Source organism: Patella vulgata, chromosome 4 (assembly GCF_932274485.2).
Source record: "Patella vulgata chromosome 4, xgPatVulg1.2, whole genome shotgun sequence".
Taxonomy (NCBI): Eukaryota; Metazoa; Mollusca; class Gastropoda; family Patellidae; genus Patella; species Patella vulgata.
Window position 1 is genome coordinate 16,744,456 of NC_065882.2, and position 14,062 is coordinate 16,758,517.

The 14,062-nt window shown below is 33.2% G+C and overlaps 1 protein-coding gene across 6 annotated transcripts in view; it reads right to left on the reverse strand.

Moving 5' to 3' along the window:
- The window catches only part of LOC126818600 (polypyrimidine tract-binding protein 2), a 102,158-nt gene that overhangs the window by 74,502 nt on the left and 13,594 nt on the right, over window positions 1-14,062 (reverse strand). Inside the window, exon 1 of one of the 6 annotated variants that reach the window (XM_050546087.2) lies at window positions 4,495-5,067. The exons of 2 other annotated variants lie outside the window; for them this stretch is intronic. In XM_050546087.2, coding sequence (XP_050402044.1) covers window positions 4,495-4,671 — 177 coding nt within the window. In that variant the 5' untranslated portion in view covers window positions 4,672-5,067. Of the gene's footprint in view, window positions 1-4,494; window positions 5,077-14,062 lie in introns of those variants that run through there. 3 more of the 6 variants (XM_050546091.2, XM_050546088.2, XM_050546092.2) reach the window with 3 other exon arrangements.

The following is a 14,062-nucleotide window of genomic DNA, read 5'->3' on the forward strand; positions in this document are numbered from 1 at the left end:
AATTGGAAAGTCTAACTTGGTATAATTAAGTGCTAAACATTAATTAAAGACTTGTAAATTGGTCTGTCAATTTTGACAAATCATTGAGAAAAACGTAAAACATTGTGAATCTTTAATCAAACAGTTATAGTTAAGTAAGGACTGGTAGATCAGAGCATGTCACTGAATGACAATAAAATAAAATTATATTTATTTACCCTTTAAGGGCTACTGAGCTAGTAAATGTGTATTATAATACCATTATATGTACCCTTTACTTTGTATTTTCTCTGTAAACTCAAGCCTTTGGTTAAGCAAACAAAACACTTGTATGTTTCATACAATATAAAGAAAGAAATAAGGAAGAAATATAAACTAGTTCTATTGCCAGGGTATATGACGAATGTGGTTGTTTCGTCCATTTCCTTTTTCAATACATGTTATTTTTAGACTAAAACATGGTTACTCGTATTTTAAAGGAGCTAAATCGCTAATATTTAGGACCAACAAATTGACACAAATGGGTCGCAACGTATATAATAATGTAATATGAATGTAAATAAACTGATTTACATTCTATCGTTTCCGTTTTTACTCTAATTTCAAAGCAGTTATGTTCGGCGAAATACACCAGAAGTCTCAATCCAATGGCAATCTCTAGTGTCTGGTTATTCTAGTCTACAAGGATAGTATTTATTGCGCACGTTCTCCAGATAAGAATATGGGGTCACCGTTTGACATGACTTGTGGAACATGTTTAACCTTGTTCTCCGAGCCGCTTGCTACAAATTGCGCTGAAACGGATTATGGTACACGATTCCTGTAATGTTATTCCTCATATTGATGTCAATGTAAAAACAGCCAATCAAAACACAATTATTCTGACCATGTGGGAGACTTCAATCCACAGATCTATTTATGAAATCACTGCAAGCATTCTGAATATATGTTACACCCAAAAAAATTGAAATTTTTTTTTTTTAAATTTTACACTTAAGACTGACAAATTAAATACAAGAGAGGAAAATATTATTCAGACAGCTGCCTTACAATTTCCTTTTCCAATTCAATCTGTCAATGCACATTTTTCATCCTATTCAACACAGTTTTCCTTCCTACCCAAGAAGTGTTAAGAGTAGAAACTAGGCTAAGTTAAATTTTATTATTAAAATATATATTTAACAAATTCTTTATTACATAGTACATGTAACTTTATAATGTTAAGAAATCAATACCATCATGCACATCTATTTCAAGCGTTAATATTTTTCTAACACAGGTATTATTAATTTTATTTGGATCAACGTATCGGGTGCCAAATGTCATAGGATCAACGACATACTTTATATTCAAATTACCAATTCTAATAGATATCATTTGATAAACTTTATGGAAATCAATACCAGTTGAAACCTTTCATTTTGCTTTCTTTAGCTTTATGTCCACTATTGTCGTTCTTGTTTTGGCATCTTGTTTGTGACAAGGTAAAATTGGGACTAACTTATAATATAAATATAATATAATAAATCGCTTGCAAACAAAGTGAGGGATTAAGAGTAAGAGGGCGCCAACCCTTCCTGTTAATCAGGAATGTGGAATCGATCTCATTCTTCGTGAGATTTTTTTTATATATAGGCCTACTCATTACATAATTACAGAAGAACCTTCTCGAAATTAATAATTATGAGATATAAGTTTATGTGAACGATCTGTCTTGTTGTGCCTTTAACCAATGTTTTTGTGCAATAAATATCTTATCCTCATACAAATTAATCATGTGATATGAGATGGAGTAATTGTAATGACACAGTAGAATGAGAATTATTATTATACCCACTACAATATTACACAATCATTAATGAATTTTGACACTCTGGAAGCAAACCGATAATAAACAAAAAATCTTCCTAAAATTAGGCTTGAAATCTCGAATCAACACAATTTATATAACAAGACTGTTTCTATGCAAACAAGGATAAACATGTACCACGTACGTTTAATTTAAGTAATTCAAAAAGACTGTTGCCACGCAAAATATATGTTGTAATCACTCAGGCTGCCTATCTCCAGGATACCAGTATATCTATGAATAATGTTTGTTATTGAAAGTAAATACGGGCAACTGGTAAACTGATTATATCTACAACCAAGTAGAAGTGGGATCAACTGTAATTTTTATAGATGACTAAAAACCTTCCTATTAAAGATGCATTATGTAAGATTGATTTAGAGATAAAGAGCTGGTCGTTCTTGCTATAATGGTTCAAAATTTTAAAAATAGACAATCAGAAATGAAAATATTGAAAATTTCAGTCAAATTACTTATTTTGAGTCAAGTTATGAGAGTTTAAAATTTTGACAAGATATTCTCAGTTGTCAAATTCCACTGCTACTATAACAAAGTCTTGATTATCCATTCTATTGTAAAATTATTAAATGACGAAGGCGTTCTAATCCATTCAATATCTAAGCCATCTGATAGCCCAGAGCTTCGACTATGGACTTTGTCATGTGAATAAATGGATAAATAATAATTTATAAAACATTTGAAGCTAAAAAAAAAAAAAAAAAAAGACCTGTAACAGGTAGATTTACCTCTTATACAAAGCATCTTTAAGTTATGTTACGCAGTATTTTGGAAATTGTCTTGGGTAAAATAATTGATTCAGCAATAAAGATAAGAGGAGACATATGCAGGGGGAGAATACCCAATCTGACTTTTTGTCAGTTTCACGTGGAAACACCATTGTTAACTAAATACACAAAGAAGAAGGAAACATGTGCTTATCATCGACCTTTATAAACCTCCACATTAAGTGACAAGAGATATTATAGAAGATGGATATTAACAATATTGTTATCTATGAAAATCAAAGCGATTGAAGTAATAATCTATTTCAGTTTCACATCACCCAACTATAAAATATCTATTTGTTTGGGTTACGTTCTAGAAAGGTGATATGATCCATGAGGCATATGGTTAGACCTGTTCAATAACATGTTAACTATCCTAATCCATACTAAACAACTTAATCACCCTGCCTAATCCTAGTCAAATATCTTAATCATGGTATTCCTGTACCAGTATATAGAACCTAACAATTTATCGAGTTTACTAAGTAATTCTCTACATACTGTGTTCATCATGATAGGCTATATAGTCAACATGACATAAGTTCTACTGTCAGACATATATGGTGGAAGGACAACAGGTGCTAATATGTGGGTTCCGACATTGAGTGAGATTAATTCAAGGGGCCATTTAATGTCTTTGTTCAGCAGGGGTTTTTACTATCTATTGTATGTGCTAAATATCAAATTGCAGTCAGTGATGGAGTAAGCAACAGCTGGAAAATGAACAAAAATATGCCAGGTTCTCATGTTGATTTGTAAAGCCAGTTGATTGAATAAAGAAAACAGTAGCTGTATGAATGAAAATTAACTACTTTTATGTTTTATACATGCCATGTGTTACTTGTAACTCATAGTAAAACCAAATTCAATATAATCTAATTTTAAACTAGTACTTCAAAATATACCTTGTTAATTAAATAAATGGCCAACACACTTGAGTTACACTTTAAGAGGGTGGGTTAAATATCAACAGCGCCAGAGGTCTCAGTTTTAATAAGGCCAGCCTTTCTTGATACATGAAAAATTCTGAATATATAAACTGCAACAGCAAACACTGGATACAAAGTCTTAGTTTAATATCTAGTCTAAAAATGTTTTTAAAGGAAGAAAAATATCATGTTGAAACATCTTCTAAGCCTGAGCACATTTATACAAAGGTGTCCTCGCTTACAAAACACCAAATATGAAAGATACTAAACCCTTTGTTGATACAAAACTCATCAACCATATCAATACTAAACAAAAAAACAAAACAACTTTGTGAAAATTATACTTCACCACAGGATAGGTTTATAGGAACTATCAAATGATTGTTTTTTATGACCATGTTCAGTTCAATAGAGTAAAATTCTGAATTTTTAATACAAAAAACCCTTGTTAAATTATAATGTTTATTGTAATCACAGGGATAAGTCTTATAACATTGTTCAGTTTGAGGAAAGAGAAAACTTAAAATTCTGAAATTCTGAATTAAAAAAAAGAACTCTTGGAAAAGAATACCGAATGACTGTTATGTTCATTGTATTTTTTTATAGTCACCTGTCTCTCTTCGGATTGCTTTGACAAAAGTAGAATATAATACAAGATAAACAATACTTCTATTCACGTGCTTCAATCATTTCACATACCTAGCTTCTAGAATAAAATCTTATAACTAACCATCTTTTAAACGTTATTATTCACCAAGCGTTTAATATTGAATCAAGTCTAGACTATTGAATATTGTGATTATTTTAGTCATAAATAATACATAAGAGAAGGAGTAATCAGTGATGACGTACAAAACACAATAAATACAAATAATATATCTGTCTTTTATACCAGCCGTCATACTGTAATATCTAACATAAACATGGAATTAAGAAGAAAATTGTTTCCTACCTTGCGACTAAGAGTAACTGGAGCAATTACAGGCTGTTGGGTTGGGACTGACACAAGTAACTCCTGTGGGGTCGGGGTAGGTGTGACCGCTGCTAAAGGGTTGGGTAACGGAGAGGGTTGTTGTGTCGGTAGAACGTAGGTCGGTTGCTGAACATAAGGATTCCAACATACATACATAATGTGTCAATGATCAAAGTAGCATTAGGACTGCTGGCAGTTAAGAATTTCTGCCCTGCTTTCACCAAGTCAGATTCACAGTGTCAAATGACCCTTGCGACAAGAAACCACTCACTCAGATAGTGGCTGTTGATTCAATCACTCGTACTCCCGTTAGTTTAATAATGTTGATCTGTCCGTTGTCTCTGCTAGTCGCCTATTGAACACTGTCCAGGCATCAAGTAATGGATAACACAAGTCAATATTGACAATATATCTTCTCTATATAACTGCTCTAAACAAACAAAGACAGGCAGTTGTCATGTGACCACATTTACTCAATCTCATAGAACTGTTGAGCATGTAATACTGTCAACATACAGTGAGAAAAGTAAGGCGGACAATTTGATCTTACAAACCAGCTACACACTAGTTGTACTACCATCACACTAACATCTATAACTATAGGAGAATGAAACAAGAAGAGTAGAATGGTCTAATCTGCTAGCAGCCTCAGGGGTAGAGTAATACAATGTGTTAAGAGGGCAAGGCCAGCCACCCATGACAATGCCCAGAACAAAAAAACTTGTCAGGTGACCTGTTCTTATTGTTAGATCAAACAGCAGGTACTCAGTTTCACCCCCAAAATACTGGCTTTATTTCTATGGTATTTCCTCTCTATATCTCTACTTTAAATGGACTTATCATACAAATTTATATCTCAAACTGTCAGCATTCATTCAAGCGTGTCAACAATCACTAATCACTCATCTGTAACTAGTTGCATAAAACTGAGGCAGCTTTTTGGTATGGAGTTCTTTTCATCAAAATTGTTGACTTTTTTTCATGTAATATGCTTCAAAAAATTTGAACAATAAGTGAATGGAAATTCAGTAATTTATTTACTGAAATAGGAGTTTGCCTCGAGAAGTAAGAAATGCCTATAATATATTGTGAAATAATGTTTTCAATTTTAGGACTTGCTCTAAATTAATGTTTTTGTTTACTTTATTCAATGAATGGCAATAAGATATACTGGTATCTTCTAGGCAATACCAGTAACTGGTAATATAAGTGAATTTAGGGAGGGGGATTTCAGAATTAGTACATATCTTACCCTAGAGAGAGAGAGAAAAATGGGGTTTAACGTCCACTCGACACAAACTAGGTCATTTCGGGACTAACATATGGTTTAATTTTATTTCAATAATTTGCTTGCGCATAGGGGTCTTTAGTAGTGGGAGGAAACCGGAGGACCCGGAGAAAACCCACGAGGTTAGACAGCCGACCTTACTCCTTGTCACATACAACCGGGGATTCGAAACCATGCCAGTCGACTCAATGACAGACTTTACGACACAGCGAGCGCACGCTAACCATTCAGCCACCCAACCTCGCCATATCTTACCCTTGTTTGTAACAAGAGTTAACCAATTCTAGTTCCAAGCAATGATTTTTATTTTGATCTGTAATCTTAATTATTTTGAACTGTAATCGTAATTTTTTAAATTTTGAACAGTAATCGTAATTTCATGTTGAACTGTAATCATATTTTTTTATATTATTTTTTAACTGTAATCATAACTCTTCTTTTTATACTTTTAAACTTTAATTATACATAAGCTTGTTTTTATATTACATGATATTTCTAAAATAAGTAATTGTGTCTTTGTTTGCTTTGTCTGAAAAAATACATAGCTAAAAATTATATTGTAAAACTTGAACTTTGGATGTTAGTAAGTTTGTTTAATGTCAGTTTTGCAACATGTCAATTTTAAATTTAGACATTTTTAAATTTGCTTTACAAGTGAGCAAATAAAATGTAACTATCGCTTGTGGTTACCCTCAATTTAACCTATCCATTTTTAGAGATTGTTTTTGATGAACAAATTTGTAAGCCAGATTCTTATTTTGGGGTAATGCCTATTTTCAATAAGGTATTAAATTGAGAGTAGATTTTCGTTGAAAAAACTCAACAAAATGCAATCATTGAATGGGGACACACCCACTTAAATAATTTCACACCTGTTCTGGTTTAGAAAATCGTTGGTCTAGATGAAATATAGATATTATTTATATACCTATAACTAATGTCAAATACAATTAACCTACAGTTAATTTAAAATCTTTATTAACAATCACTGACGCATGACAACCTTCAAGGCTGTATTGTGAAGACATGTTATGCGCTGCACCTCATTAATATTCAATTTACATGAATCCATTGCTTCACCATATATGTATAAGTTTCAAGGAATTACAGTCCATAATTTTTATAGATGATAAAAATGGTCAATTCTGACATCGTACAATATACTTTACTTTTACCAGGTGGAGAAACTGATTAGTTAAGGAGACCTGTTTGATAGGATAAAGCATTTAATAAAAGCTTTCCCAAATTTTATTTCAGCCAAGCCGAGGAGGGTGAGAGCATTAATAGTAGTACCGGTATAATTTAGTATATTAATTATATTGTAATCCCTGCATTGGCCGAGAAAGTTCATCCCGATTTTCCAGGGTGGGAACCCTTGTCAGTGATGCAGGACGGAGGGCCTGAAAAGGAGAGCTGTCTAGTGGTTCGGATGGGATGAAAAACCGAGGTCCCATGTACACATTAGCATGCACGTAAAAGATCCCTTGACAGTTGGAATTCATTATAAGAGCAGGCCGTAGTGCAGCTGTCTGGGCAAAATTTCCCTCACAGCACACTGTATGGCGTAGTATGCCCGTCTTCATTAGCCCAGTTCGGAGCAGAACAGTAGGACATTAAAGCCCATTTCATTTCATTTCATTTGTAATAAAACTATTTGTTCCTTTTAATTAAACTGAGAATAACACAAATACTATCTTTTTATCACCTAACTTACAGTTGAATAGGAGTGAAAAGTACTACTTCAAGAAAATTCCCTATTTCAACCTAAAGTTGTACTAACATGCAATATAAATGAAATGAAATGAAATGGGGTTTTAATGTCCTACTGTTCTGCTCTGACTTGGCTAATGAAGTTGGGTCATGCAATATATAAGATGATCTCTATACCGCATATAATGCTTTTAAAACTACTGCAGCTATCTTTTCGAGTGGAAATAAAAGGAAATAGGGTTTAACGTCCTATTGTTTGCCATTTCGATTGGACAAGTTGACCGTTCCAACTTAATATGCTTTCTTTTTCATTTCAAACATCCAAATTTTCTGAACCAACCAAGGGGAAACCACCCCCAAAATCCAGCCTTTTTTGTTGAGCCACCGGGACTCTCATGAGGTAAGGCAAGCAACCCTTCTTAAATTTATGTGACAACACAAAGTTTGCATCTAGACAAACCATATGAAGTAGAACCACTAATCCAAACAAATTTTTAACAGGCTACCAGTATATTTCATCATTACTGTCAACTTGTTGTATTTTGTTTGAAAGCACCTATTTGTCTAATTGTCATGTTAAATAAATTACCTAATAATATTAAATTTCCAATGATTATCTCTCAAATTATTGGTTTTATAATAAAGTGCAGACATTTTAATGTCTCATCACAATTCTGTCTAGGTCATTCCCTGATTAAATTTTACGTCTGGGTCATTCTCCAACTACAGGTAAATTCAAAATGGGTGAATTTTGCCATTACAGAAAAGGGTAATGCTTTTAACAATGAATTCAAGGAACACATTTTCATTTCAGCAAAAAAAAAAATATTGCCTCAACTTCTTAAGTCCAAACTATCATTCAAATTAGAACTAGACATTTCAAATAAGCACTTGTGCTTCTTTAAAATTGGAAATAAACTGGAATAGTTAGGATTTGACGCATATAAAACCGAGATGGAACTAGGTTAGGTACATGTAGATGTCACTACTACTTGTCACGTACCAAACCCAGGACCAAGACTTAGAAATTAGGCCCCATGAACTAAAAAAAACCAAAGCTACTAACCCCAAATCTTTCTAGAACACCCGATACCACTACTATTTTTTTTTCCTCAGAATTTTGCATATTATATCAAAATTAATATGTAACAACAGACAGCATCATCAATTCAAATTGACTTTGATGTCCTAAAATAGAGCTGAAACATATAATTCTTAAAATAACATGTTTGATGCTGAGCTAGAAATTGAAAGTGTATAATTTGATGTTATTTATTTTAGATAAGGATATAGTTTTAGGAATAATGGTAGGAGTATAATTTGATGTTATCATGGAAGAATAGGATATCATTTTAGAATAATACATTTACATCCTGCTATTTTTCATCATAGAATGGTTTTAAAGGAGCTGTCCCTGGTGTATTTCAATGAATAAAACCGGGTAATTCTGTCTGAAGCCCCTTACTTTGAAGAGTTTATCCTGGTAACATGCATTGTTTTCATGTGTCACTGTCAACAATTGTCTGGATAAGTATACCTAGAAGCTTGCATTAGTGTGTTAGTCATGTTTATCAGGTCACTCAATATAAGTAAAAACAAGCAACATGACCCTTTTAACCATTTTCAAATGGCTCAACTTTCAACCATTGGGTAATTATAAAAGGTCAAATCTGTACTATTCTCTGGATCCTTACATAAACATGATTACTCTACAATATCACCCTTGGTGGAAGTGGGCATAAAACTCTAGGAACGATGGAACCAACAATGTGAAATACGAGTTTGAATGGCCCATTATCTAATGTTATCAGACATATTATTAAATTTTTAATATCTCAATCTGACTTTTTTGTGTAAAATATTGTTCAACTACAGACCTACAGAATTTGTCATAAACTTAGTACGAATACGATAGACGCCAACTTATATTTTACAATTCCATTTGGTAGCGGTCCTTTCATTTATCTCCTGCTATATTTCATTATACAATCGCTTGATGGATTTACATTGATTCCTGGTTATAATTGGATAAGCGTATGAAAATAGTGCCATTTATTCTTCTCATTCTCAGCAGATCACCTTTTATACAAGATCAATAAATTTATAGAAATGAATGGTGACAGAAATCCTAGTTTAGATGATTTTGATGAGATTGTTGTGAAAGTATCATTACATTAATATATCAAGGGCAGTACATTATCGCAAATTAAAACTAGATAAATACACAAGATATGTGCCCCCTGTCGTTATTATCATCATTTATTAAATATTAACCATAGTTTTTAGTCTTATTTTGCCGTGGCACGCCTAGGTGAAAGAGACTCCCTATTGAGGAAACGCAGCAACAATGTTTGGTAAGCTATTTACCATGGTAACATCAATTATATATGAACAATGGATGCTGGTTCTGGTAATTTCCTGAGGCTTTTTAAACCCGCTTTTGTTTCCTTCAACCTTTTGTTGTGTATTGTCCAAATATTGTAAGACCAAGTTCAAAAACACATCTAAACCATAACCAAATACAAAACAATTAATGCGATTTTTAAACCAAGGAGCAATATCAATCAAATGACAGCTCACAATTCCCATAGGTGTGCTTTCAACTCACTACCTTTTAATAGGGACTGATTGAAACAAACCATACTGCCATTTTACACAATGGAATTGATTGAAAACAAAGGCCGATTTATGTTATTCCCCAGGTAAACAACATATTTTCATTGAAACCTGATTAATTTTCCTAACTACTGTACTGGTAGTATACAATCAACTTTCTTCTCCTCATCGCTTCCTTATTTTCATTTAATTATTTTCTAATTAATTACATAGGCTTGTTTTACTTCAAACAAAATAATATTAAATTTGGACAACACCAGGTTTCTGCTGATTTAATTTACACAAAAGATAAATATGTAGGAAACAGATGTGACACATATTGCTTTATTTCAAACCAAATGGACAATATCACTATTTAATTTATACAATGCAATATATGTGCATAAAATCGAAAAAACCAAAGGAAGAAATGAGTCTAAACATGAAATGAAATGTGGTTTAGTGTCCTACTCTATGTACCGACTGGGCTATTGAAGACAGGCATATGTTGTGCAGTGTGCTATGAGGTAAGTTTTGCCTGGAGAGTAGCACTACAACCTACTCTTTCAAATTCCAACGTCATAGGTTCTTTTACGTGCACATAGCACCTTGGTTTTTTGTACCATCCTAACGACTATACATTGTCCATTACCAGGTCCTCTGCCCTGCACCGCTGCTCCCGAATGAGATTTTACATGTTAACCCAAAACGTGGATCATTCAAACTTCATTGTTTAATGGGTTTTTTTATACTATCATCACATTTTCAAAATTAAAGAGAATTTTGACGAGGCAGAGCCGATGAAAATATCAGGTACCAGAGGAGTTGTGCATGACAAAGCCTGAATTTAAAAGCTGCTGTATTGGCTTGTTTGGGAATGTATTAAATAAAAACACATAATATAATGTACATAATAAACGTATATAGTGAAATGAAAGAAATATGCGTCTCAGATTAACCCGTGTCATGTGTATACGGTAATCTATTATTAAAATGGATTCCAATTAATAAGTTGTCGATCGGAAGGTAATAATGATGTGAAATAAGAGCCTTCAGGGAAGATTCTACAATCCTGATAATTGTGATAATAGTATAACATACATTAACAAAAATCTAATTAAGAGGGAGAAATTGGGTTTAATGTCCACAAAACAGGTCAATTTTCAAGATGAGTAACATTCTTTGGAAGTGGGAGGAAACAGGAGTACCAAAGACAAACTCAGGAGCCATGTTATTTTGTTCCGCTTAATCAGTTTGTCGCTCCATTAATGTCTAAAGATATATTTATAAAAAGTGTGATCCTGGCCTCGGACGGCATTGTAATGTACTGCTGACCATGATTAAATTTTAATGAAGACGGACATATGTCCCACATTGTACGATGAGGGAAATTTTGCCCGTATAGAGGAGCTATGGCCTACTTTTATTTCGAATTCCAAAATACTCAGAGCTGCCATGGACCAGACACAGACAATGGAGCAGGAATTTTGCACCGCTGTCAGCCTCTTTATTTTGAATTCCAACTGGTTAGCCAGCCAGCGCCTTAGTAACTGAGCCACCATGGCAAGAGAGAGAAATGGGGTTTAACGTTCACTCGACACAAACTATATCATTTTGGGACTAACATGGTTCAATTTTATTTCAATAATTCGCTTGCGCGTAGGGGTCTTTAGCAGTGGGAGGAAACCGGAAAACCAGGAGAAAACCCACGAGGTTGGGCAGGCGACCCAACTTCTTGTCATGTACAACTGGGGAATCGAAACCACACCAGTTGACAGACCTTATGATACAGCCTCCATGGCCCAGAAACAGAAGAAATATTGATATAATATTAATTAGACTGACAACTGATCGTATACAGAACAAATCCAACTCCTCTACTAATGTTTCATTTCTGAAAGCAAAAGTAGACAAAGAGGCCCTCGTAGACCTGTACTATGTAATTATATACAATAAGATCAGGTGTTAATTAAAGTCAGGTGAGAAACATGGTATTCCTCTTGTATGTAATTAGTCTGTACACCATGTAAATACCTATCATACTAATTAGGACTATCTAATTTGTGGTAATTGTTACTTATAATGAAGCATTCCTCATTAATTAATATTTTATTATTCTTTCTCTTTCAGATAAATAGTTAATAGCAATAACGCAGAAAAAAAGTATTTTAGACATAAAGTTCAAATTTAACCCGAAGAAAATATTCTAGAACTGTATCATCCCAAAATATTTTCAAAATACATCCATAAGCATTTCTTGTATGCGAGTCTTTAACTATTATAAAATAATGATGTCTGAGTATTCTATCTATTTCAGATCAGCAAATAAACATTTTAAACATGGATAAGATGCTTGATTCATAATAAAGCAAGCAAGCATTCATGACATTAGCTCAGTTAAAGATACATTATGTAAGATTTAGATAAAGAGGTGGCTGTTATTGCTATAATAGTTCAAAAATAGATAATGAAAAATGACTGCATCGAAAATTTCATTCATATTACTTTATTCTGAGTGAAGTTGGAAGATGTAATGTTGATTGTTTATTATTGTAGCAACAGCACTGGATAAACAAGACTAAGTCTTGATTGTCCATTTTATTGTTAAATTCTTAAATCAAATCCATTTAAATCAAAGCCATCCGATAATCTAGAGAGTTGATTATGGGCTATTCATGTAAATAAATGTCTAAATAATAAATTATATATCATTTGAAGCCAAACGAAAGGCCTGTAATGACAGATTTAGCCCTTAAATAAGGCATCTTTTTAATGTCTAAGCAACGGTTTTTTTACAACTTTAGATTCACAATTTCTAGAAATCTGTAAATGAAATTGATCATTTTAACTGAATCTAATATTCAAAAAGTAAAATCAGCATGCCATAATGCCACTAAGCTATTGAGAGAGAAAGAGAAATGGGGTTTAACATCCACTCAACATAAAAAAGGTCATTTTTGGGACTAACATAATGAAATTTCATTTCAATAATTTGCTTGCATGTAAGGGTCTTGAGCAGTGGGAGGAAACTGGAGGACTCGGAGAAAACATACATGGTTGGACAGGCGTTTCTACTACTTGTCACGTACAAGCAGGGAATTGAAACACGCCACTTGCCTCAATGGCATACCTTCTGATACAACACGTGTGTTAACCATTCGGCCACCCAACCCCCCAACTAAGCGTTAAATAACTATGAGGATGGATAAGAGGCACAAATGTTTTGAGAGTCTTAGGCTTGTTAGTACAAATATAACTTTAATGTTTTAATAAGAATATAAACAAACCTCCAGACAAATCTGCCAAGACATTCCCTGAGTAATCCATGTTTTGGTTTTTTTCGGAGCAGAACAGTAGGACGTTAAACCCCATTTCATTTCGTTATCCATGTTTTTTAGTGCAATTTACCAGAAAGGATCTTAGTCTTAGCAAATGATTTTTTATTTTCAAATTACATGTCTAATGGAGTCATGCACTGGTTCTATAACCAGTAGGTCCAGGGTTCGATTCCAGTGTTGGCCAAAAAGTTCTTCGGGGTTTTCCAGCTTAAAATTCATTTGAGGAGCTGGCAAGAAACAGCATCTAGTCATTCAGATGGGACAAAAATGAGGGGCCATATACACTTTTGCTTGCATGTAAAAGAACACTTATGAACGTGTTTATATTCAAAATTACTATTATTTATTTTTACCTGAGCATAATAACGTCTCTTTAAGGTAGTTTAATGTAATATTTATATTACAACTATTTTACTTGTTATACAGCATATAATTTCTGGTAATTCTACACTAATTACATTCTCAACAATTACTCGACATTCAAAATATGTCTTCTCTAAAACATTTGTATAAAACTTCACTTTTATTAATCAACATTCAAGTCAACTCAAGTATCATCTATTTAATACCGGTACATTAGAAAATTTGAGCACCCATTCAATCATTCATTAGTACT